At 43.8% G+C, this 26,026-nt stretch overlaps 1 protein-coding gene across 7 annotated transcripts in view; it reads right to left on the bottom strand.

Annotated features, from left to right (window-relative positions):
- The window catches only part of LOC120024697 (transient receptor potential cation channel subfamily M member 7-like), an 81,804-nt gene that overhangs the window by 54,777 nt on the left and 1,001 nt on the right, over window positions 1–26,026 (bottom strand). For all 7 annotated transcript variants that reach the window (XR_005472930.1, XR_005472929.1, XM_038968950.1 and 4 more), the window contains exon 2: window positions 10,659–10,738. Coding sequence is in view for 5 of the 7 variants with exons in the window: in XM_038968950.1 (XP_038824878.1) it covers window positions 10,659–10,738 (80 nt within the window). In the remaining 2 variants the exon portion in view is untranslated. The remainder of the gene's footprint in view (window positions 1–10,658; window positions 10,739–26,026) is intronic.

The following is a 26,026-nucleotide window of genomic DNA, read 5'->3' as shown; positions in this document are numbered from 1 at the left end:
AAATAAACAAAAGAGAAACGACAGTCCATCATTACTTTAAGACATGAAGGTCAGTTAATACTGAACATTTTAAGAACTTTGAAAGTTTCTTCAAGTGCAGTCGCAAAAACCATCAAGCGCTATGATGAAACTGGCTCTCATGAGGACCGCCACAGGAAAGGAAGACCCAGAGTTACCTCTGCTGCAGAGGATAAGTTCATTAGAGTTACCAGCCTCAGAAATTGCAGTTCAAATAAATGCTTCAGAGTTCCAGTCACAGACACATCTCAACATCAACTGTTCAGAGGAGACTGCGTGAATTAGGCCTTCATGGTCGAATTGCTGCAAAGAAACCACTACTAAAGGACACCAATAAGAAGAAGAGACTTGCTTGGGCCAAGAAACCTGAGCAAATGGACATTAGACCAGTGGAAATCTGTCCTTTGGTCTGATGAGTCCAAATTGGAGACTTTTGGTTCCAACCGCTGCGTCTTTGTGAGACGCGGTGTGGGTGAACAGATGATCTCCGCATGTGTATTTCCCACTGTAAAGCATGGAGGAGGAGGTGTGATGGTACTTTGCTGGTGACACTGTCTGTGATTTATTTAGAATTCAAGGCATACTTAACCGACATGGCTATCACAGCGATACGCCATCCCATCTGGTTTGGGCTTAGTGGGACTGTCATTTGATTTTCTACAGGACAATGACAACACACCTGCAGGTTGTGTAAGGGCTATTTGACCAAGAAGGAGAGTGATGGAGTGACTCCGCAAATCACCCGACCTCAACCCAATTGAGATGGTTTGGGATGAGTTGGACTGCAGAGTGAAGGAAAAGCAGCCAACAAGTGCTCAGCATATGTGGGAACTCCTTCAAGACTGTTGGAAAAGCATTCCAGGTGAAGTTGGAAAAGCAGTACAGGTGAAGCTGGTTAAGAGAACGTCAAGAGTGTGCAAAGCTGTCATCAAGGCAAAGAGTGGCTATTTGAAGAATCTCAAATATAAAATATATTTTGATTTGTTCAACACTTTTTTGGTTACTACATGATCCCATATGTGTTATTTCATAGTTTTTATGTCTTCACTATTATTCTGCAATGTAGAAAATAGTAAAAAATAATATAAAAAAGAGTGGAGGCTGTAATAACAGCTTTCCACTAGATGTTGGAACATTACTGAGCGGACTTGCTTCCATTCAGCCACAAGAGCATTTGTGAGGTCAGGCATTGATGTTGGGCGATTAGGCCTGTCTTGCAGTCTGCGTTTCAATTCATCCCAAAGGTTTTCGATTGGGTTGAGGTCAGGGCTCAGTGCAGGCCAGTCAAGTTCTTCCATACCGATCTCTACAAACCATTTCTGTTTGGACCTCGCTTTGTGCCATAAAGTTGGAAGCAAAGAATTGTGTAGAATGTCATTGTATGTTTTAGCGTTAAGATTTCTGTTCACTGGAACTAAGGGCCTAGCCCGAACAATGAAAAACAACCCCAGACCATTATTCCTCCTCCACTAAACTTTACAGTTGGCACTATGCATTGGGGCAGGTAACGTTCCTGGCATCCGCCAAACCCAGCTTTGTCCGTGGGACTGCTAGATAGTCAAGCGTGATTCATCACTCCAGAGAACGCGTTTCCACTGCTCCAGAGTCCAATGGTGGCGAACTTCACACCACTCCTGCCGATGCTTGGCATTGCGCATGGTGATCTTAGGCTTGTGTGCTGCTGCTCGACCATGGAAATCCGACTTACAGTCCTTGTGCTGACGTTGCTTCCAGAGGCAGTTTGGATCTCGGTAGGGAGTGTTGCAACAGAGGACAGATGATTTTTACATGCTACGGTGGTCCCGTTCTGTGAGCTTGTGTGGCCTACCACTTCGCGGCTAAGCTGTTTTTGCTCCTAGATGTTTCCACTTCACAATAACAGCACTTACAGTTGAATGGGGCAGCTCTAGCAGGGCAGAAATTTGACTAACTGACTTGTTGGAAAGGTGGCATCCTATGACGGTGCCATGTTGAAAGTCACTGAGCTCTTCAATAAGGCATTCTACTGACAGTGTTTGTCTATGGAGATTGCATGGCTGTGTGCTCGATTTTAGACACCCGTCAGCAACGGGTGTAGCTGAAATAGCCAAATCCACTCATTTGAAAGGGTGTCCACATACTTTTGCATATATAGTTTAGCTGTAACCTGGCCTTATAAAATAAGAGAGATGAACCCAGACAACAGTTTCTATCTAGTCTTGTTTGAAGACATGTTCATCATGTACCCGTTGTTAGCCCATCTCGGGGTTGTACTTCACAGGAAGCAGTAGTGTTGTTAGTATGATCAATAAGTAAACCAGCTAGCATTGATTGAGTAACACTCACACCGATATATAAATCAAATCAAAGTGTATTTGTCACGTGCGCCGAATACAACATGTGTAGACCTTACAGTGAAATTTTACTTACAGGCTCTAACCAATAGTGCAAAAAGGGTGTTAGGTGAACAATAGGTAAGTAAAGAAATGAAACAGTAAAAAGACAGGCTATATACAGTAGCGAGGCTATAAAAGTAGCGAGGCTACATACAGACACCGGTTAGTCGGGCTGATTGAGGTAGTATGACATGTATATATGGTTAAAGTGACTTTGCATATATGAACAGAGAATAGCAGTAGCGTAAAAGAGGTGTTGGCGGGACACAATGCAGATAGCCTGGTTAGCCAATGTGCAGGAGCACTGGTTGGTCGGGCCAACTGAGACTCGTCTAGTTTATGCAGAAAGCTGATATTGGATATGATCTCCACCGAGTTAGGAATGATCTTCAAAAGTGCCTAAAGTTGGTGGATTTGGTGCCTCAGGGGGAAATTCAGGAAGACGTTAGATGGCCTTTTTACTGAAGAAAGTGTTTGGTTCATGTGTTTGTGCTCTGCTTTTCGTGTTTTGTGTAATTGATGTGTATATAGACACAGTGCCTTCGGAAAGCAATCAGACCCCTTCACTTTTTCCACATGTTGTTACGTTACAGCCCTTATTTTAAAAGGGATTAAATAAATAAAACATCCTCAGCAATCTACACACAATACCCCATAGTGACAAAGCGGAAACAGATAACATTTTTGCAAATGTATAAAAAATAAAAACAAATTCCTTATTTACATAAGTATTCAGACCATTTGCTATGACACTCGAAATTGAGCTCATGTGCATCCTGTTTCCAATGATCATCCTTGTTTCTACAACTTGAGTCCACCTGTGGTAAATTCAACTGATTGGACATGATTTGGAAAGGCACACACCTGTCTATATAAGGTCCCACAGTTGACAGTGAATGTCAGAGCAAAAACCAAGCCATGAGGTCGAAGGAATTGTCCGTAGAGCGCCGAGAAAGGATTGCGTCGAAGCACAGATCTGGGGGAAGGGTACCAAAAAATGTCTGCAGCATTGAAGGTCCCAAGAACACAGTGGCCTCCATCATTCCTAAATGGAAGAAGTATGGAACCACCAAAACTCTTCCTAGAGCTGGCCGCCCGGCCAAACTGAGCAATCAGGGGAGAAGGGCCTTAGTCAGGGAGAAAACAAAGAACCCGATGGTCACTGACAGAGCTCTGGAGTTCTTCCTTAGAGATGTAAGAACCTTCCAGAAGGACAGAGAGCTCCTTGATGAAGTCCTGAGCGCTCTGGAGCAGGTTCTCAGACTGGGGCAAAGATTCACCTTCCAACAGGACAACGGCCCTAAGCATACAGCCAAGACAACGCAGGAGTGGCTTCGGGAAAACTCTTTGAATGTCCTTGAGTGGCCCAGCCAGAGCACTGACTTGAACCCAATCTAACATCTCTGTTGAGAACTAAAAATAGCTGTTTATTTTCTGTGAAAACCTTTTTTTATACATTAGGGTTTATTTGAAATATTTTCATAGTTTTGATAGTTCCTTACTCATGATGGTTAATTTTAGTGTGCATCCGTTTTAAGAGCGTCCCGCAACCTGCGCCAGAAATAAGATAATGTAGTTCCGGTAAAATAGGTATTTAGTTTTGAATGGTTTTGGCAACAGATGAGCGGTTTTCTACATTGTAAAAGGTGCAACCACAGACACAAAGCCATGATCCATTTGGTTCTATGGCAGAGGCTGTGGCATAGCTAAGTTCAGAGCCATATATTAAGAAATAAATGACTCTGGTTAAGCCTAATCAAACTTGCCTGTGCGAATGGTTTTCAAACGATACAAATGTAACAACCTGAGCACACGACTTGAAACAAGGATACAGATGTAACCATGTGCCATTTAGTGTGTTATCTGACTGCCACTGCTCCCATGTGCCATTTAGTGTATTATCTGACTGCCACTGCTCCCATGTGCCATTTAGTGTGTTATCTGACTGCCACTGCTCCCATGTGCATTCCACTGGTCACTTTTAACTAAGTGTTCAAAAAAAAATAATATCAAGATTAGAAAAAGTTTCCTCGAGACACACCAGGTTGGGAACCACTACTTTTAGAGTGTGGGGATGGAATCCGTGTCACTGAGGGCAAACTGGCAACGATTGATGTCATATTGGGAAAAATAGCCAGTCTGAAATCCTTTGTTAGTACTTCACAATAAAATTAATGTTTTGAAGAGAGACGACTTATTTGAGTGTCTAGCTGTCCAGTAGACGTGAACTGAATGACTGTAACCTACCACACACTAGCACCCTTTTCACACTGTCTCGAACCCAAACCGTACTCTGTTTACTTGGATTTTTCTTTTCAGATTGTCTTTCCCAACACAGTTGCAGCATTGTAACCAGGCCAGCATGGTTCAGTAGTGTGAAAAGTGTACAAACGGGACCTCTGTAGAATTCCAGCACTGCAATGTCACATTCCAGCAAGTTCAAGTAGAAAATACTACAGTACTAAGCGGCAGGAGACCTTCAAGTTCATACACGCCTTAAACACAACACACATAGCCTAGCCTACACGTCAGACCATCATATTATATTGTCAGATTATAAACATAGAAAACAACACCTGCTCCTCATTTTACCAAAGGCTTTTGGTTGCGCCCGGTCCCCAGAGGCAGCAGCCCTGCAGCAACAGTTCAGCAGCATGCACTACCTCTCTCTCTTTGTGCTGTTTGCTGAGGAGACGTAGCTACAGGGCTTGAAATTAAAAAGGTGTCCCTCTCGTCCCGGGACGTTAAACATTAGATGTCTGGGACGGTTCAAAACAGACCTTGGGACTGTTCTGGGACGACAGATCCAAAATTCATATAACCACTGTATATAAAAATAAATACAAAGCAATTAGGCTGATGCAACAGATCAAAATAAATGCAACAATGCACACACGGCAGTAGGCTCTGCACGAATGTTCCAGAATGCAAGTAGCTGGAAGACACTAAAAAGCACACCACACATTTAGAAAGAGGGGAGATCTAAAGATGCAACAACTAGCATGAGTTGCTAATATGACTAGGATTGTGTCTTTGGCTGCTGGAACAATGAAAGAAAGCTGTTTTCAATGGCATAAGGAAGTATTTATCAAATAATTCCCTCAATTTCTATGGTCTGATTTTGGCTAGGCTACTTTCAAACTGCTGACTGCCTCCGCTCAGAGGTGCAAGGTGGATGATACGCGTTGCGCAACAGGCACTGGCCTTTCTCTCCGCTCTTGTGTTTGATTTGAACGAAGCATGCCTCCAGTAGGCTTTGGTTTCCGCTCTGCTAGATTTGGTTAATAATGCCATGGGTGGGATGGGAGACAAGGAGAGAAAGCATAAAGCATCTTAATAGGCCATTGGGCCACCACGAGCTGCCAGAACAGCTTCAATGCGCATAGGCATGGATTCTACAAGTGTCTGGAACTCTATTGGAGGGATGCCAAACCATTCTTCCACAAGAAATTCCATCATTTGGTGCTTTGTTGATGGTGGTGGAAGACACTGTCTCCTGTGCCACTCCAGAATCAAGATTAGTCTTGAGCCCTGGGAAGCTATATTCACGAGCGCTCCAATGTATAAATGTTTTGAAAGTTTAAAACAAGTAAAAGTTCATGAACATTTTATAAAATGTAGTCCTATGTTGTTGTGTATTTAGCAAACTATTGGTGATGAGATAATAGTATAAAAACAGTTTTATACCAAGTGATGCAATGCTAGGTTGGCTATTTTAGCTAGGCTAACGTTAGCAAGCTAGCACAATATCTTGATCTTCCCTTTTATCTTTCCAACTGCAGTTTCAGATGAGCAGCACTCAGTGAGTCAGTGGTCACCCTAGTGAAAAAGTAGCTTAATGGAGGTGCCAATACAAAAGAGGAGAAAAGTGCAGGACGTAAGATTGAAGGAGTGCAGTAGACTAAGTAAATGAATGGCTACATAGCTATCTACACTGTACAATTCACAATATACTGGTACTATGCAGTACTTATTGCCAGACAGTAAATCAATAATTTAGCTAATAAAAGCAGAATTTAATTTGTCTTAATAGGGTAACCCCATCATTAAGGCCAGACATTTTTGTCATATGATTATGGCAGGGTTCAAAGACAGGCAACAGAGAGAGGGAGCATCCCCCCATGCTGAGGCAGGGAGAGGACGAACAGGTCATCAGGTGAGAATGAGTTATAAGGCACTATCAGTTCAACTCCTCATCTTTGCTGACTATAGCCCAAGTGCTATAACAAAATGACTGCTGCCTGCATTCTGATTTCATTTGGTTGTCATGCCAGGGATCAGAGACAGTCAGTAGAGAGGGAGAGCACCACCCATGTTGAGGCACATGGTGAGGATGAACAGGACATCACGGAAACATTTTGAACTTGAGTTATAAGGCAGTCTGGTAAAACACGTTGCACAGCTATTTACATCACTATCGGTTCAGCTCATCTTTCCTGACTGTAGCCCAAATGTTGTTGTCGGCATTCTGATTTCATTTGGTTGTCATGGAGGTTGAAGATGTGGCTGTGATCAACAATGACACAAAGCACCATGTTGCCGTCTGTCCTATCCACCAGGAGAAGCCGGATACCATAGATAGGAAAACAATATACCCACATCTTATTTCCGTCAGTGACGGGCATAAACAGTATTTGGGACATTTAAGTGAATTGAGAGTGAAGATCTGAACCCTCTCTGTACCACTATATGTACCCTCTCTGTACCACTATATGAACCCTCTCTGTACCACTATATGTACCCTCTCTGTACCACTATATGTACCCTCTCTGTACCACTATATGTACCCTCTCTGTACCACTATATGAACCCTCTCTGTACCACTATATGTACCCTCTCTGTACCACTATATGTACCCTCTCTGTACCACTATATGTACCCTCTCTGTACCACTATATGTACCCTCTCTGTACCACTATATGTACCCTCTCTGTACCACTATATGAACCCTCTCTGTACCACTATATGTACCCTCTCTGTACCACTATATGTACCCTCTCTGTACCACTATATGTACCCTCTCTGTACCACTATATGTACCCTCTCTGTACCACTATATGTACCCTCTCTGTACCACTATATGTATACAAGGTTGCAACCGGTTATTCAAAGTGTATGTTTTTTACTTGATGGTGAACGACAATGTTAAGTATTTTTGAAGTCTATTGCTTGAGAATGACACCATACTGATTGGTTTATTTTGAATACTGTTTTGCACCCCTCCCCCTGATGCTGTTACTCTCTGTTATTATCTATGCATAGCCACTTTAATAACCCTACCTGCATGTACATAATTACCTCAATTACCTCGACACCGGTGCCCCCGCACATTGACTCTGAACCGGTAGCCCCTGTATATAGCCTCCACATTGACTCTGAACCGGTAGCCCCTGTATATAGCCTCCACATTGACTCTGAACCGGTAGCCCCTGTATATAGCCTCCACATTGACTCTGAACCGGTAGCCCCTGTATATAGCCTCCACATTGACTCTGAACCGGTAGCCCCTGTATATAGCCTCCACATTGACTCTGAACCGGTAGCCCCTGTATATAGCCTCCACATTGACTCTGAACCGGTAGCCCCTGTATATAGCCTCCACATTGACTCTGAACCGGTAGCCCCTGTATATAACCTCCACATTGACTCTGAACCGGTACCCCCTGTATATAACCTCCACATTGACTCTGAACCGGTAGCCCCTGTATATAACCTCCACATTGACTCTACCGGTACCCCCTGTATATAGCCTCCACATTGACTCTGAACCGGTACCCCCTGTATATAGCCTCCACATTGACTCTGAACCGGTACCCCCTGTATATAGCCCCACTATTGTTATTTACTGCTGCTCCTTAATTATTTGTTGTGTTGGTTAAGTAAGCATTTCACTGTAAGGTCTACTACACCTGTTGTATTCAGCATTTCACTGTAAGGTCTACTACACCTGTTGTATTCAGCATTTCACTAAGGTCTACTACACCTGTTGTATTCAGCATTTCACTGTAAGGTCTACTACACCTGTTGTATTCAGCATTTCACTGTAAGGTCTACTACACCTGTTGTATTCAGCATTTCACTGTAAGGTCTACTACACCTGTTGTATTCAGCATTTCACTGTAAGGTCTACTACACCTGTTGTATTCAGCATTTCACTGTAAGGTCTACTACACCTGTTGTATTCAGCATTTCACTGTCAGGTCTACTACACCTGTTGTATTCAGCATTTCACTGTCAGGTCTACTACACCTGTTGTATTCAGCATTTCACTGTCAGGTCTACTACACCTGTTGTATTCAGCATTTCACTGTAAGGTCTACTACACCTGTTGTATTCAGCATTTCACTGTAAGGTCTACTACACCTGTTGTATTCAGCATTTCACTGTAAGGTCTACTACACCTGTTGTATTCAGCATTTCACTGTAAGGTCTACTACACCTGTTGTATTCAGCATTTCACTGTAAGGTTTACTACACCTGTTGTATTCAGCATTTCACTGTAAGGTCTACTACACCTGTTGTATTCAGCATTTCACTGTAAGGTCTACTACACCTGTTGTATTCAGCATTTCACTGTAAGATCTACACCTGTTGTATTCAGCATTTCACTGTAAGGTATTCAGCATTTCACTGTAAGGTCTACTACACCTGTTGTATTCAGCATTTCACTGTAAGGTCTACACCTGTTGTATTCAGCATTTCACTGTAAGGTCTACTACACCTGTTGTATTCAGCATTTCACTGTAAGGTCTACTACACCTGTTGTATTCAGCATTTCACTGTAAAGTCTACACCTGTTGTATTCGGCGCATGTGACAAATACAATTTGATTTGATTTATTTTGAAGTCTATTGCTTGAGAATGACTCCATACTGATTGGTTTATTTGAAGTCTAATGTTTGATCCATATTGAAGAGTTACATTTCCAACTGTCACTGAATTATTTGATGAATTAATACTGCAATTAAATAGTGTAAAAAGTTTCTGGACTCGACTGCTTTAAAAGTTAGTTTGGTATAAGAAATTAGTTATTCAAGACCATGTACTAGCCAAGCGTGGCGAAGGGTACACAAATAGAATAATGGGCTTTGACATTCAAATGTAGTTAAATAATGGGTGTGGTGGTGACTTTTTGTTAACTGTTAAGAGTAGGAACACGGTTAAAGTAATATAGAAAAATATTGATTTTTGCAGTTGTGATTGGGGTATATTGACCAAATTATCAGGATTTTTTTTAGATGCATTTTCCCTTAGAAAGTCAACAGAAACAACCATTTCACAGCAAATAAAATAAAATCTCCCAAGCCCCCGGACCCCCTGTAGAGGGTTGTTGACACTGGAACCAATTGACCCTGACCCTTCCAATATCCAACACAAAGTTACGCCCTTGGCTGGCTGGCTGGCTGGCTGACTGTTGGAGGATAACCTAGTAGTTGGGCTACACCCTGCCCTAACACCAAATCTTACTTACTACAGTAGTGGTTAAGTTTCACCTTCTGGCCTTTACTGACACACTCAGTGTAATTACAGATTGCAGTGTACTAACCCCACCATGCAGGTAATAAAGACTCAAGGATGGAGGGACGGGAGAGAGAGATACATGTGAGAGACAGACAGAGAAAGAGAGAAACACAGACAGACATACTCTGTCATATCTGGAGTATTTCTCCTGTCTTATCCGGTGTCCTGTGTGAATTTAAGTATGCACCCTCTAACCCTCTCCTCTCGGAGGACCAGAGTCCTAGGACAATGCCTCAGGACTACATGGCCTGATGACTCCTTGCTGTCCCCAGTCCACCTGCTGCTGCTCCAGTTTCAACTGTTCTACTTGTGTCTATGGAACCCTGACCTGTTCACCGGACGTGATACCTTGTCCCGGACCTGCTGTATTCCACTCTCTCTCTATGATTGGCTATGAAAAGCCAACTGACATTTACTCCTGAGGTGCTGACCTGTTGCACCTGCTACAACCACTGATTATTATTATTTGACCCTGCTGGTCATCTATGAACGTTTGAACATCTTGGCCATGTTCTGTTATAATCTCCACCCGGCACAGCCAGAAGAGGACTGGCCACCCCGCAGAGCTTGGTTCCTCTACGTTTCTTCCTAGGTTCCTGCCTTTCTAGGGAGTTTTTCCTAGCCACCGTGCTTCTACATCTGCATTGCTTGCTGTTTGGGGTTTTAGGCTGGGTTTCTGTACAGCACTTTGTGACATCGGCTGATGTAAAAAGGGCTTTAGAAATACATTTGATTGATTGATACCTGTGGGGGTCTTTCAACACTGGAAGTATGTGGACACATTCCCTCTTGGTGAAAGTGCTTTCTATCCAGGATTTCTGGGACTGTGGAGAAAGGAGACAGAAATATAATGAATCACAACGGTACAAACTGGCTCCCTGTATCAGAGATCACTATAGTAGGGAAACCATGGGCCAATGTACAGTTCAAACGGGGCTGTAGCTGGTCTACTTGGTTGCTTAATTGACTTACCCTGAACATTCAACATACATACTGTCATGTCCAAAAGTTTTGAGAATGACACAAATATTAATTTCCACAAAGTTTGCTGCTTCAGTGTCTTTAGATATTTTTGTCAGATGTTACTATGGAATACTGAAGTATAATTACAAGCATTTCATAAGTGTCAAAGGCTTTTATTGACAATTACATGAAGTTGATGCATAGAGTCAATATTTGCAGTGTTGACCCTTCTTTTTCAAGACCTCTGCAATCTGCCCTGGCATGCTGTCAATTAACTTCTGGGCCACATCCTGACTGATGGCAGCTCATTCTTGCATAATCAATGCTTGGAGTTTGTCAGAATTTGTGTTTTTTTTGTTTGTCCACCTGCCTCTTGAGGATTGACCACAAGTTCTCAATGGGATTAAGGTCTGGGGAGTTTCCTGGCCATGGACCCAAAATATCGATGTTTTTTTCCCCGAGCCACTTAGTTATCACTTTTGCCTTATGGCAAGGTGCTCCATCATGCTGGAAAAGGCATTGTTCGTCACCAAACTGTTCCTGGATGGTTGGGAGAAGCCATTTTTGTGCAAAGCAATGATGACGGCACGTGTTTCCTTGCAGGTACGTGTTTCCTTCCATGATTGACAGAGGAAGAACAATGATTCCAAGCACCACCCTCCTTTTGAAGCTTCCAGTCTGTTATTCGAACTCAATCAGCATGACAGAGTGATCTCCAGCCTTGTCCTCATCAACACTCACACCTGTGTTAACAAGAGAATCACTGACATGATATGATGTCAGCTGGTCCTTTTGTGGCAGGGCTGAAATGCAGTGGAAATGTGTTTTTGGGATTCAGTTAATTTGCATGGCAAATAGGGACGTTGCAATTAATTGCAATTCATCTGATCATTCTTCATAACATTCTGGAGTATATGCAAATTGCCATCATACAAACTGAGGCAGCAGACTTTGTGAAAATTAATATTTGTGTCATTCTAAACTTTTGGCCAGGACTGTACATACATACATACATACAATTTGAACTCATGTCAACACAAAATAATAGAAGATAATATTTTCCCAGTTAAAGGCAGTCCAATCAATGTTTGCTGTGGTAACTAACCAGTAACCACAGAGCCGAGCTCCCCCCAGGGGCACCCCAAACTAGCCAGCCAGGAGCTCCAAGTGACCCCCTAATCCAGGAGGCTCAGTACTCTGATTGATAAACTAATAAATGCAATCAGACTAAATACTGCTGTGTATTAGACCAGAGCTGCTAGTGCTGCCAAGGGGACAGCAGTGTGTGTGTGTGTGAGAGAACAGCAGCGGTCCGTTCACAACCACAAACTCTCTCACTCTCCTGAGACAGGCGGCCGAGCGTCCAGCGAGAGCGAGGGCTTTATGTCAGAAGAATTTTCAATTAATTTTCAGGGTTCCGTCGTTCCGATAGCTTTTTGTTCCTGGTTCTAAACAACACAGGGCCTCACAGACGATTAGCACCAATAATCCTTCCCTTCACAAAGGAACAGGCTGAAATTCTTCACCTCCTCCTAACTCAGAGAAGTACTGGGTACAGTGGTTCACTGGCAGAGAGCTGAGATTACAAAACACTGGGAATGACCAGGTTTGAAGAGGCCTAGTAGCCCTGTTGTCTTCCCACAGTGAAAGAACATACCAGCTAGAAACAGTTTTAGGACAACAGGCGTTTCAGAAACAGAGCTAGAAGAACTGAAGTTCTCGAACAAAGGTCAAATGGAAGTTGTAACACAGCAGTGGCACAACAAAAGCTCTAGAACAGAATTCTAAAACAGGAGGTAGAAGACCAGAAGTTCTAAAACACAGGTAGAACAGAACTTCTAGAACAACAGAAGTTCTAAAATACAGGTAGAACAGAAGTTCTGGAACAACAGAAGTTCTAAAACACAGGTAGGACAGAAGTTCTGGAACAACAGAAGTTCTAAAACACAGGTAGGACAGAAGTTCTGGAACAACAGAAGTTCTAAAACACAGATAAAACAGGTTGTCTACCTGGAAGTTGTCTTCTTCTTCATCGCGGTAGTGTTTAAGGGCTGAGTACAGGAACATACCAAATAACCTTCACACATCTCCTGACCAACCAACCACACCAGCACTGCAGACCAGCAGCGCAGCCTCAACAGATCACCACAGATACCATCTCTCACTCTATATCTTCCTCTCTCTCGCTCTATGTCCCTCACCACATAATCACTCCGGTCTCAAAGTCTAAAAGGTGATGGAAAATTGCAAATCCGTGTCTGTTAAAAGCTGAGCGATCAGTGAGCAGTAGAGAGAAACCTCTTGTGTTACTCGAACTGTAAATAGGAGTTAATCTGTAAGACAGAGACACTCAGAGGGCTGATGAATGTGTCTGAGACACACTGCTTATTACCCGAGAGAGAGAGAGAGAGAGAGAGAGAGAGAGAGAGAGAGAGAGAGACAGAGTGAGAGAGAGAGAGAGAGAGAGAGAGATAGAAAGAGAGATGGAGAGAGAGAGAGAGAGAGAGAGAGAGAGAGAGAGAGAGAGAGAGAGAGAGAGAGAGAGAGAGAGAGAGAGAGAGAGAGAGAGAGAGAGAGAGAGAGAGAGAGAGAGAGAGAGAGAGAGAGAGAGAGAGAGAGAGAGAGAGAGAGAGAGAGAGAGAGAGAGAGAGAGAGAGAGAGAGAGAGAGAGAGAGAGAGAGAGAGAGAGAGAGAGAGAGAGAGGGGCAGGATGGTAGAGGTAGAGGCCTCAGTAATTTATATCTTCTTCAGACCACCTGCTGAGACAGTCTCACTCGTCACGTGAGCATGTTTCACTCAACCAACCACCTCCGCTATATACACAGGGACCACAGGTTAGGTACTTACAGGACGACTTAGTAAGGCTTACCAGACGACTTGGTAACGCTTACCATTACTAGACAACTAATAGTCACTGGGAGCGACTCACTTCCCACTGAAACTAGGCCCAACTCTCTGGTCAATGGCATTACTGCTATTCAAATCTGTTCTAGCCTGGTCAAGCAGACTGTCCGCTGTGTTCATGTTGACGTGAAGTGAAACAGAATGTGAGCGATCGCGAGATCAAGCTAGTTTCACAAGGCTAGCTCTGTTCATTATTAGTGATGGGGGGGAATATATACAGTTACATATTGCAATATTATATAGATATTTGACTCAAGTATCGATTTGTAAAAACAATTATATGTATAGGCCTATATACAGTACACTTACTCATTCAATGGTTTCTCATTTTTACTATTTTCTACATTGTAGAATAATAGTGAAGACATCAAAACTATGAAATAACACATATGGAATCATGTAGTAACCAAAAAAAGTGTTAAATTCAAAATCTATTTGAGATTCTTCAAAGTAGCCACCCTTTGCCTTTGACAGTTTTGCACACTCTTGGCACAGCTTCAAGAGGTAGTCACTTGGAATACATTTCAATTAACAGGTGTGCCTTGTTAAAAGTTAATTTGTGGAATTTCTTTCCTTCTTAATACATTTGAGCCAATCAGTTGTGTTGTGACAAGGTAGGGTGGGTATACAGAAGATAGCTCTATTTGGTAAAAGACCAAGTCCATATTATGGGAATAACAGCTCAAATAAGCAAAGAGAAAAGGGCAGTACATCATTACTTTAAGACATGAAGGTTAAAGCATTTTTAAATGCTGAAAATGTCAAGAACTTTGAATGTTTCTTCAAGTGCTGTCGCAATAACCATCAAGTGCTATGATGAAACCGGCTCTCATGAGGACCGCCACAGGAAAGGAAGACCCAGAGTTATTTCTGCTGCAGAGGGTAAGTTCATTCGAGTTACCAGCCTCAGAAATTACAGCCCAAATAAATGCTTCACAGAGTTCAAGTAACAGACACATCTCAACATCAACAGTTCAGAGAAGACTGCGTGAATCAGGCCTTCATGGTCCAATTTCCTCAAAGAAACCACTACTAAAGGACACCAATAAGAAGAAGAGACTTGCTTGGGCCAAGAAACATGAGCAATGGATATTAAACCGGTGGAAATCTGTCCTTTGTTTTGATGAATCTAAATTTGAGACTTTTGGTTCCAACCGCCGTGTCTTTGTGAGACGCAGAGTACATGAATGGATAATCTCCGCATGTGTGGTTCCCACCGTGAAGCATGGAGGAGGTGTGATGATGTGGGGGTGCTTTGCTGGTGACACTGTCTGTGATTTATTTAGAATTCAAGGCACACTTAACCAGCATAGCTACCACAGCATTCTGCAGCGATACGCCATCCCATCTGGTTTGCGCTTAGTGGGACTGTCATTTGTTTTCCACCAGGACAATGACCCAACACACCTGCAGGTTGTGTAAGGGCTATTTGACCAAGAAGGAGAGTTATGGAGTGCTGCATCAGATGACCTGGCCTCCACAATCACCTGACCTCAACCCAATTGAGATGGTTTGGGATGAGTTGGACCGCAGAGTGAAGGAAAAGCAGCCAACAAGTTCTCAGCATATGTGGGAACTCCAAGACTGTTGGAAAATAATTCCAGGTGAAGCTGGTTGAGAGAAAGCCAAGAGTAAACAAAGCTGTCATCAAGGCAAAGGGTGGCTAATTTGAAGAATCTCAAATATAAAATGTATTTTGATTTGTTTAACACTTTTTTGGTTACTACATGATTCCATATTTGTTATTTCATAGTTTTGAGGTCTTCACTATTATTCTACAATGTAGAAAATATATATATATATATATTTTTTTTAAACAACCCTTCAATTAGTAGGTGTCCAAACTTTTGACATGTACTGTATAATAAATGTATTTATTTATGCTACAGTAGGTAGCGTTAGCTAGCGCTAGTCGGCTGTACCTGCACCAAAACACCTGTCTTTTTCATCCTATAGCTTGTTTTCGATCTTCTTTTTAAATAGTGAGTCATCATGTTTTCAGCACTTCTATTTCCCTGACTGATCAAAACTCGTTTTCTCATGCTCTCTTGTCTCTCTGCAGCAGACACTCTATAGTGAGCAACATGTTTAGAACATCAAATCACAAAATCACATTATCAAATCGCAATATATATAGAATTGTGGCAATCGCAATACATATCTTATCGGCACCTAACTATCGTGATAATATTGTATTGCGAGTCCCTGGCAATTCCCAGCCCTATTCATTATGGTAAAACTATCTTCAATAGGATGGTGATATTATGATAACAGGAGAAGATTTGAATTCTTCAGAGAATGAACACTGGACATCTCATTCATTCAGGTGGTCTGATGGTTAATAGTGTTAACAGAGGGTTGTTAGAGAGGCTTTGGTCCCCGCTGACCTGTATCCATGGTACCTGAGAATGTCAGGCAACAAAAGACTCAATTTAGATGCACTTTAAAGCCCCAGCCAGGAACACAGACACGTCTCTCTCCCTCTACCTCTCGTTCTCCTTCTCTCTCTACATCCCTCGCTCGCTCTACCGCGGTCCCCCTCTCTCTCTCTACCTCCCTCTCTGTCTCTACCTCCCTCTCTCTAGTTCCCCCTCTCTACCTCCCTCGTTCCCCCTGTCTCTCTCTCTCTCTCTCTCTACCTCCCTCGTTCCCCCTGTCTCTCTCTACCTCCCTCATTCCCCCTGTCTCTCTCTACCTCCCTCGTTCCCCCTGTCTCTCTCTCTACCTCCCTCGTTCCCCCTGTCTCTCTCTCTACCTCCCTCGTTCCCCCTGTCTCTCTCTCTCTCTCTCTCTCCCTCGTTCCCCCTGTCTCTCTCTCTCTCTCTCTACCTCCCTCGTTCCCCCTGTCTCTCTCTCTCTCTCTACCTCCCTCGTTCCCCCTGTCTCTCTCTCTCTCTCTACCTCCCTCGTTCCCCCTGTCTCTCTCTCTCTCTCTACCTCCCTCGTTCCCCCTGTCTCTCTCTCTACCTCCCTCGTTCCCCCTGTCTCTCTCTCTACCTCCCTCGTTCCCCCTGTCTCTCTCTCTCTCTACCTCCCTCGTTCCCCCTGTCTCTCTCTCTCGCTCTACCTCCCTCGTTCCCCCTGTCTCTCTCTCTCGCTCTACCTCCCTCGTTCCCCCTGTCTCTCTCTCTACCTCCCTCTCTCTAGTTCCCCCTCTCTACCTCCCTCGTTCCCCCTGTCTCTCTCTCTCTCTCTCTCTACCTCCCTCGTTCCCCCTGTCTCTCTCTACCTCCCTCATTCCCCCTGTCTCTCTCTACCTCCCTCGTTCCCCCTGTCTCTCTCTCTACCTCCCTCGTTCCCCCTGTCTCTCTCTCTACCTCCCTCGTTCCCCCTGTCTCTCTCTCTCTCTCTCTCTCCCTCGTTCCCCCTGTCTCTCTCTCTCTCTCTCTACCTCCCTCGTTCCCCCTGTCTCTCTCTCTCTCTCTACCTCCCTCGTTCCCCCTGTCTCTCTCTCTCTCTCTACCTCCCTCGTTCCCCCTGTCTCTCTCTCTCTCTCTACCTCCCTCGTTCCCCCTGTCTCTCTCTCTACCTCCCTCGTTCCCCCTGTCTCTCTCTCTACCTCCCTCGTTCCCCCTGTCTCTCTCTCTCTCTCTCTCTACCTCCCTCGTTCCCCCTGTCTCTCTCTCTCGCTCTACCTCCCTCGTTCCCCCTGTCTCTCTCTCTCGCTCTACCTCCCTCGTTCCCCCTGTCTCTCTCTCTCGCTCTACCTCCCTCGTTCCCCCTGTCTCTCTCTCTCGCTCTACCTCCCTCGTTCCCCCTGTCTCTCTCTCTCTCTCTACCTCCCTCGTTCCCCCTGTCTCTCTCTCTCTCTACCTCCCTCGTTCCCCCTGTCTCTCTCTCTACCTCCCTCGTTCCCCCTGTCTCTCTCTCTCTCTCTCTCTCTACCTCCCTCGTTCCCCCTGTCTCTCTCTCTCGCTCTACCTCCCTCGTTCCCCCTGTCTCTCTCTCTTTCTCTACCTCCCTCGTTCCCCCTGTCTCTCTCTCTTTCTCTACCTCCCTCGTTCCCCCTGTCTCTCTCTCTCTACCTCTCCCCTTACCTCCCTCCCGCTTTCCTTCTTTCTCTGCCAAACAGAGGAAGGGCTCTTTTTGGCCACTTAGTCTTCCTGTAGGAAATTAACCAGCCCTATTTCCCTTCATAAACCGCACACACACACACACACACACACACACACACACACACACACACACACACACACCTCTGTTGACCCTTTACCTTCTGACGACATGAGTCGGTTTCATGAAGCACCCAACTCCCCACCCACTCTCCAACCCGTTTCCCAGGTGGGCGGGCTGTGGCAGTGACAGAGGAAGGTTGCTAAATGCACACCACAGCCCTGGCCTGCAGCCCTAGTTAACCTCTCCTCTCTCACTCCTCTGGCCAACATGCCTGACTGACTCATAGAATTCCAGATAACATCTGGCCAGCCAGCCTGTTCTCACACTCATAATGAGTCTATAAACTGGGGGAGAGAGAAGACATTAGCATGAAGTAGTGGTGCTGGGGTGTTAATAACAAGAGACAGTTTATACTGCTGTTACCTGCCAGGCTAGCGGTCCAGGCAAGGCGCATGACAAAGCTGAGAAGCTCAGGGTCAAACAGGAGAATGTGTAAAAGACAGGTAGCCTATTGGTTAAGAACGTTGGCCCAGTAACTGAAAGGTTGCTGGTTCAAATCCCAGAGCCGACGAGGTGAAAAATCTGCCGGTGTGCCCTTGAGCAAGGTACTTAGCAACTTACACAAGCAATTAGGGTTCTGGATAACAGCGTCTGCTATATGACAACAAAAATGAAGTGTAAAAGAGGTGTTGAGTCATCCTCAGAAGGCCAGTGTTGATTGAAAAATGCTCAGCGCTTTAAAAAAAAAAAAAATTAACAATAAAGAGAATTGAAAATGCTTCAAATCAACTTCCTTTATCCTCTAAGAGAGGCTGGGTGAATAGGCTTACCTCTCACACTGGCCTTGCCTCTGTAGCAGACACAGACAGACCGCTATCTTTCTCACCTCTAAATAGGCATTATTAATATTACTACTACTAAAACAAAGACAGAAGGATTAGGTGGACACACCACAAGGGAGAGATAAGGAGATAACAGAGGAGAGGAACTATACTGAACAAAAATATAAAACGCAACATGTAAAGTGTTGGTCCCATGTTTCATGAGCTGAAATAAAAGATCCTAAAATCTTATTGCTCTCATTTTTTGCACACATCCGTTTACGTCCCTGTTAGTGAGCATTTCTCCTTTACCAAGATAATCCATCTACGTGACAGGTGTAAAAAGCATGATCATTACACAGGTGCAACTTGTGTTGGGGACAATAAAAGGCCACTCTAAAATGTGCAGTTTTGTCACACCACACAATGCCACAGATGTCTCAAGGTTTGAGGGAGTATGCAATTGGCATGCTGACTGCAGGAATGTCCACCAGAGCTGTTGCCAGAGAAGAGGTTGACCGATTAAAATCGTAATGTCCGATTAACTAGGGCCGATTTCAAGTTTTCATAACAATCGATAATCGGCATTTTTGGAAACCGATTATGGCCGATAACTCTAATGAACTAGAATTCAAGGCACACTTAACCAGCATGGCTACCACAGCATTCTGCAGCGATACACAATCCCATCTGGTTTGCGCTTAGTGGGACTATAATTTGTTTTTCAACAATGACCCAACACACCTCCAGGCTGTGTAAGGGATATTTGACCAAGAAGGAGAGTGATGGAGTGCTGCATCAGATGATCTGGCTTCCATAATCACACGACCTCAACCCAATTGAGATACGAAACGTGTTAACATGTAGGCCCATGTAACTAGCCTGTCACAAGAGACAACAGGATACCTAGAGAGTAGGTACACACTGGGGTGAAGTTTCCCCCCGGTGAATATGTAGGATGAGCTTCCCCTCCTCCAATCAAATCAAAATCAAATGTTATTTGTCAAATGCTTTGTAAACAACAGGTGTAGAGTAACTAATGCTTACTTACGGGCCCTTCCCAACAATGCAATCCCAACCTTAGCCATTAGTGTGGGACAGAAAATGAGAAACTGACCCCAGACTAGCATCTAGGGGCAACTTCAACATACACCAGTATTTGTATTTACTAAGGATCCCTATTAGCTGCTGCCAAGTCAGCAGCTACCCTTTCTGGGGTCCAGCAACATGAAGGCAGTAATATACATTATAATACAATTTAAACTTTAAAATACATTTCACAACACATTAAGTGTGTGCCCTCAGGCCACTACTCTACTACCACATATCCACAACACAAAATCCATGTGTACGTGTGTGTATAGTGAGTATGTTATTGTGTGTGTGTCTCTCTTCACAGTCCCCGCTGTTCCATAACGTGTATTATTATCTTTATTTTATTGAATTTTACTGCTTGCATCAGTTACTTGATGTGGAATAGAGTTCCATGTAGTCATGGCTCTTTGTAGTACTGTGCGCCTCCCATAGTCTGTTCTGGACTGAAGAGACCTCTGGTGGCATGTCTGGTGGGGTATGCATGGGTGTCTGAGCTGTGTACTAGTAGTTTAAACAGACAACACTGTGCATTCAACATGTCAACACTTCTCACAAATACAAGTAGTGATGAAGTCAATCTTTCCTCTACTCAAATCAGTCCAGTCCAATTACTTGAGCCTGGAGAGATTGACACATCAGCTTTCCGTGTACATTTAAGGGCCAGCCGTACTGCCCTGTTCTGGGCCAGTTGTAATTTTCTTAAGTCCCTCTTTGTGGCATCTGACCACATAACTGGACAGTAGTCCAGGTACGACAAAACAAGGGCCTGTAGGACCTACCTTGTTGACAGCGTTGTTAAGGCAGAGTAGCACTTTATTATGGACAGACCTCTCCCCAGTCCCACTTCACCCTACACCAGTAGGTAGTGGTACGGTCCCACTTCACCAGCAGGTAGTGGTACAGTCCGTAACAGTTGCACAGTGGAGTCTACTCTGAGGGAACTATCACTCTCCTGCCTTCATAATAAATCAACATTTACTGTAGGCACTACCATAAACATGTCCTTAAATGTCTGCACTGCTCTTCGTAAAACACCATAAACTACTGCCCTCAATGACCCACAGTTGTAATACAATTCCAATCGTCTTATTTCACATTGCCTGACATTTTGCAGCATTAATGAAGGTCAATAAACTTTGACATTGGCAAAGTAAGATAAGATTCAGGCTGTCACTATGATTGATCTCATAGCTAAAGCAAAAAGTACCACAATCATCAACATTGCATAATAATGTTGTTATAAGTCCTATTACCACACAACATGATAATGTTATTTATATTAACTGTAGCTACATGATATGATAATGTTGTTAAAGTATCTATAGCTGGCTGTAGATGGCTGCCTCAAGCAGGTTAAACTCCCTCAACGTCAGCAAGACCAAGGAGCTGATCGTGGACTACAGGAAACAGGGGCGGGTGCACACCCCTCATCCACATCCACGGGGCCGCAGTGGAGTGGGTCAAGAGTGTCAAGTTCCTCTGTGTCCACATCACTGAGGACTTAACATGGTCCTCTCACACCAGCACAGTGGTGAAGAAGGCACGGCAGCGCCTCTTCTCCCTTAGGAGGTTGAAACCATTTGGCATGGCCACTCAGATCCTTAGGAACTTTTACAGCTGCACTATGGAGAGCATCCTGACTGCTTGTATTACCATCTAGTATGGCAACTGCAGACGGAAGGCCTTACAGAGGGTTGTGCAGACAGCTTAGCGCATTACTGGGGGCGAGGTCCCAGCCATCCAGGACTTACAGTGGCAAGAAAAAGTATGTGAACCCTTGGATTTAATAGCAGGTTGACCCTCCCTTGGCAGCAATAACCTCAACCAAACATTTTCTGTAGTTGAGGATCAGACTTGCACAACTGTCAGGAAAAATTTTGGACCATTCCTCTTTACAAAACTGTTTCAGTTCAGCAATATTCTTGGGATGTCCGGTGTGAACTGCCCTCGAGGTCATGCCACAGCATCTCAATCGGGTTGAGGTCAGGACTGACTGGGCCACTACAGAAAGCGGATTTTCCTTCTGTTCAAGCCATTCTGTTGCATCACCTAACTTCTGTTGAGCTTCAATTGGCGGACAGCCTAACATTCTCCTGCAAATTGTCTTGATGGAAAAATAAATTCCCAAGTTTATCGATGATAGCAAGCTGTCCAGGCCCTGAGGCAGCCCCAAACCATGATGCTCCCTCCACCATAGTTTACAGTTGGGGTGAGGTTGATGTTGGTGTGCTGTGCCTTTTTTTCTCAACACATAGTGCTGTGTGTTCCTTCCAAACAACTCAACTGTAGTTTCTGCTGTCCACAGAATAATTTTGCCAGTAGCGCTGTGGAACATCCAGGTGCTCTTTTGCAAACTTCAGACGTGCAGCAATGTTTTTTTTGAACAGCAGTGGCTTCTTCCATGGTGTCCTCCCATGAACACCATTCTTCTTTAGTGTTTTACGTATCGTAGACTCGTCAACAGAGATGTTAGCATGTTCCAGAGATTTCTGTAAGTCTTTAGCTGACACTAGGATTCTTAACCTCATTGATTATTCTGCGCTGTGCTCTTGCAGTCATCTTTGTAGGACGGCCACTCCTAGGGAGAGTAGCAAGTGTTTAACTTTCTCCATTTATAGACAATTTGTCTTACCGTGGACTGATGAACATCAAGGCTTTTAGAGATACTTTTGTAACCCTTTCCAGCTTTATGCAAGTCAACAATTCTTAAACTTAGGTCTTCTGAGATCTCTTTTGTTCGAGGCATGGTTCACATCAAGCAATGCTTCTTGTAAATAGCAAACTCACTCTTTTGTGAGTGTTTTTATAGGGCAAGGCAGCTCTAACCAACATCTCCAATCTCGTCTCATTGATTGGACTCCAGGTTAGCCGACTCCTGACTCCAATTAGCTTTTGGAGAAGTCTTAGCCTAGGGGTTCACATACTTTTTCCAACCTACAATTTGAAAGTTTAAATTATGTATTCAAGAAAAATACAATAATTTGTGTGTTATTAGTTTAAGCACACTGTGTTTATTGTTGTGACTATGTCAAATTTATGCAGAAATCGAGGTAATGTCTTCACTATTATTCTACAGTGTAGAAAATAGTAAAAATATAGAAAAACCTTTGAATGAGTAGGTGTGTCCAGACTTTTGACTGGTGCTGTATATTTATCCTGCTACTGGTCACTATTACTCCTGTTTACATGAATAGTCACCTATCACACACACACTGACACTCTAGCACACACACACCATTATACAGCTGCCATATTGTTTACTATTAATCCTGCTACCAGTCACTTTCTCCTGATCCCTGCCTACATGTCAACCTTAACTACTCCAGTATTCCTGCACATTGTAAATGTGGTACTGGCATTGACCCTGTATATAACTTTCATTCTTCTATTTATTTATTCCTATTAGTGATACTGTTTTGACATTGAATACTGCACTGTTGGGTAGGGCTTGCAAGTTAAGCATTTCACTGTACCTGTCCATGTGACTAATAAAACTTGAAACTAAGCCAAGTGTGGAGCCATGTGAAAAGTCACGGGACAGCAGTGTGACGAGCCTTCAGTTCACACTCCCAGGGAGCCCTTGTAGGCATAGTAGTGTAATATAAGAGACTTCTCTCAGAGTGAATAAGGTAGAACAGGAGGATGAGGACAGATAGTGATGCTACTGCTACTTCACAAGAACACTACCGCCTTCACTAATATACTGTGCCACTGCTCTCACGCTTTCCATGCACTGGAACAATGTGTGTGATAACAGTCTATAGCTTACTGTATATAGAACAGGCCAGACTCCTATACAGTAGTAGTCTCCTTTGGTCCATGATTAGCCCTCTAGAAAACGGACAGTCAGGTGGTGCATTCCAGGGGGCTTGCCCTACACAAGTTACTGTGCAGATTCTTTAGTCCAGATCCCATACATTTTAAACATATTTATTTGGGATGCAAAATGATTTGTAGATCAGTGCGTTTAAAAAAAAAAATCAGGTTGGAAGATCTTGGAGACATGCTGAGTAAGTGACTATCTCTGCAGCGCTGGCCTGGCTGCAGCAGGGCTACGGTAAACCACCCTACTGCTACAACATGCTAAGTGGCTGTAAGCTGAGGCAGGCGGAAAGGGGACAGGGACTGAGGGAAACAAGGAGCAGTTTCACAACACCTGCCCTGGCCAGAACTTATTGCAGAACCAGGCTCTTCTGGGAAAGTTTGACAGAAAACCCATGGTTGGTGTACACAAGCTAGGGCTGTGTCCCAATGGCACCATATTCCCTATATATTGTACTACTAAGTAGTACACTTTATAGGGAAAATAGTTCCATTTAAGAGGCACCTAGAGGTCTTGTAAAAAGTGATAGCAATGCATCATAATAGGTCATTGTAATGAATTATTCATGAACCTCCTGTGACCATTACACTAACAAGGAGTAGCATTACAACAACCTGCATCTGATGCAGAGGGAGGAAGAACTTTGAGAGAACACAAATGATAACATTCACTCACTCCAAGGAAATTACAGGTTCAGACAGGACTGGTTTTCCTACACCCAGTATTCAACCCACGGCCACCACCATCAAGTCCTTCTTACTGAAATTATACTGAACAAAAATATACGCAACATGCAACAAAGATTTTACTGAGTTACAGTTCATATAAAGATATCAGTCAATTGAAATACATGTATTAGGCCCTAATCTATGGATTTCACATGACTGGGAATACAGATATGCATCTGTAGGTCACAGATACCTTTAAAAAAAAGGTAGGGGCATGGATCAGAAAACCAGTCAATATCTGGTGTGATCACTATTTGCCTCATGCAGCACAACACATCTCATTCGCATTGTGTTGATCAGGATGTTGATTGTGGCCTGTGGAATGTTGTCCCACTCCTATTCAATGGCTGTGAGAAGTTGCTGAATATTGGCGGGAACTGGAACACGCTGTCGTACACGTTGATCCAGAGCATCCCAAACATGCTCAATGGGTGACATGTCTGGTGAGTATGCAGGCCATTGATGAACTGGGAACAATTTCAACTTCCAAGAATTCTGTAAAGATCCTTGCGACATGGGGTTGTGCATTATCATGCTGAAACAAGATGGCGGCAGATGAATGGCACACCAATGGGCCTCAGGATCTCATCACAGTATCTGTGCATTCAAATTGCCATCGATAAAATCCAATTGTGTCATTGTCCGTAGCTTAAGCCTGCCTATACCATAACCTCACCATGGGGCACTCTGTTCACAACGTTGACATCAGCAAACAGCTCGCCCATACAACACCATACACGTGGTCTGCAGTTGTGTGGCAGGTTGGAAGTACTGCCAAATTCTCTAAAACAATGTTGGAGGCGGTTTATGGTAGCGGAATTAACATTCAATTCTCTGGAAACAGCTCTGGTGGACATTCCTGCATTCAGCATGCCAATTGCACACTCCCTCAAAACATCTGTGGCATTGTGTTGTGTGACAAAACTGCACATTTTAGAGTGGCCTTTTATTGTCCCCAGCACAAGGTGCACCTGTGTAATGATCCTGCTGTTCAATCAGCATGTTGATATGCCACACCTGTCAGGTAGATGGATTATCTTGGCAAAGGAGAAGTGCTTACTAACAGGGTTGTAAACACATTTTAGAGAAATACGTTTTTTGTGTATGGAACATTTCTGGGATCTTCTATTTCAGCTCATGAAACATGGGACCAACACTTTACATGTTGCGTTTAAATTTTTGTTCGGTATAGAATGGACAGAGCTGTATAAAGGCCTTTGACACTTGCAAAAAATGAATCGTGGTCTAATGATCCCCTGTAGTCTAAAACAGATGGAAGTAGGACTTATGTGGTTCTATTGTTTAATTATGTTCTATTATATCGGGGGACCATTTGCTGGTGTCCGTTCTATATCCTGTAGCCTGCATGCATTCATCTGGCCTGGTAAACCGCTGGACAGTGAACACATGGGGACTACAACAAACCATCACACACAGCAGCATGACAACCAGACCACCGCGCACAATTAGTGACGCCACATGCACTGTCTGTCTGGCCAAACCGCGAACCGGCGACGACTTGACAGTGGCCCGATGTAGCCTGAAACTCTTCAAGAGTGTGTTTTCAACTGACCTTTAGCGGTCTGATGACAAGCTGATCAGAAGCTTCAAACCATTATATATAGCTTAACTATGCTAGTCAGTGGTGGTTAGCTAGCTAGA

This window comes from Salvelinus namaycush, chromosome 30 (assembly GCF_016432855.1).
Source record: "Salvelinus namaycush isolate Seneca chromosome 30, SaNama_1.0, whole genome shotgun sequence".
NCBI lineage: Eukaryota > Metazoa > Chordata > Actinopteri > Salmoniformes > Salmonidae > Salvelinus > Salvelinus namaycush.
The sequence above is the reverse complement of the archived record's forward strand: the minus strand, read 5'-3'. Positions and strand labels throughout refer to the sequence as shown.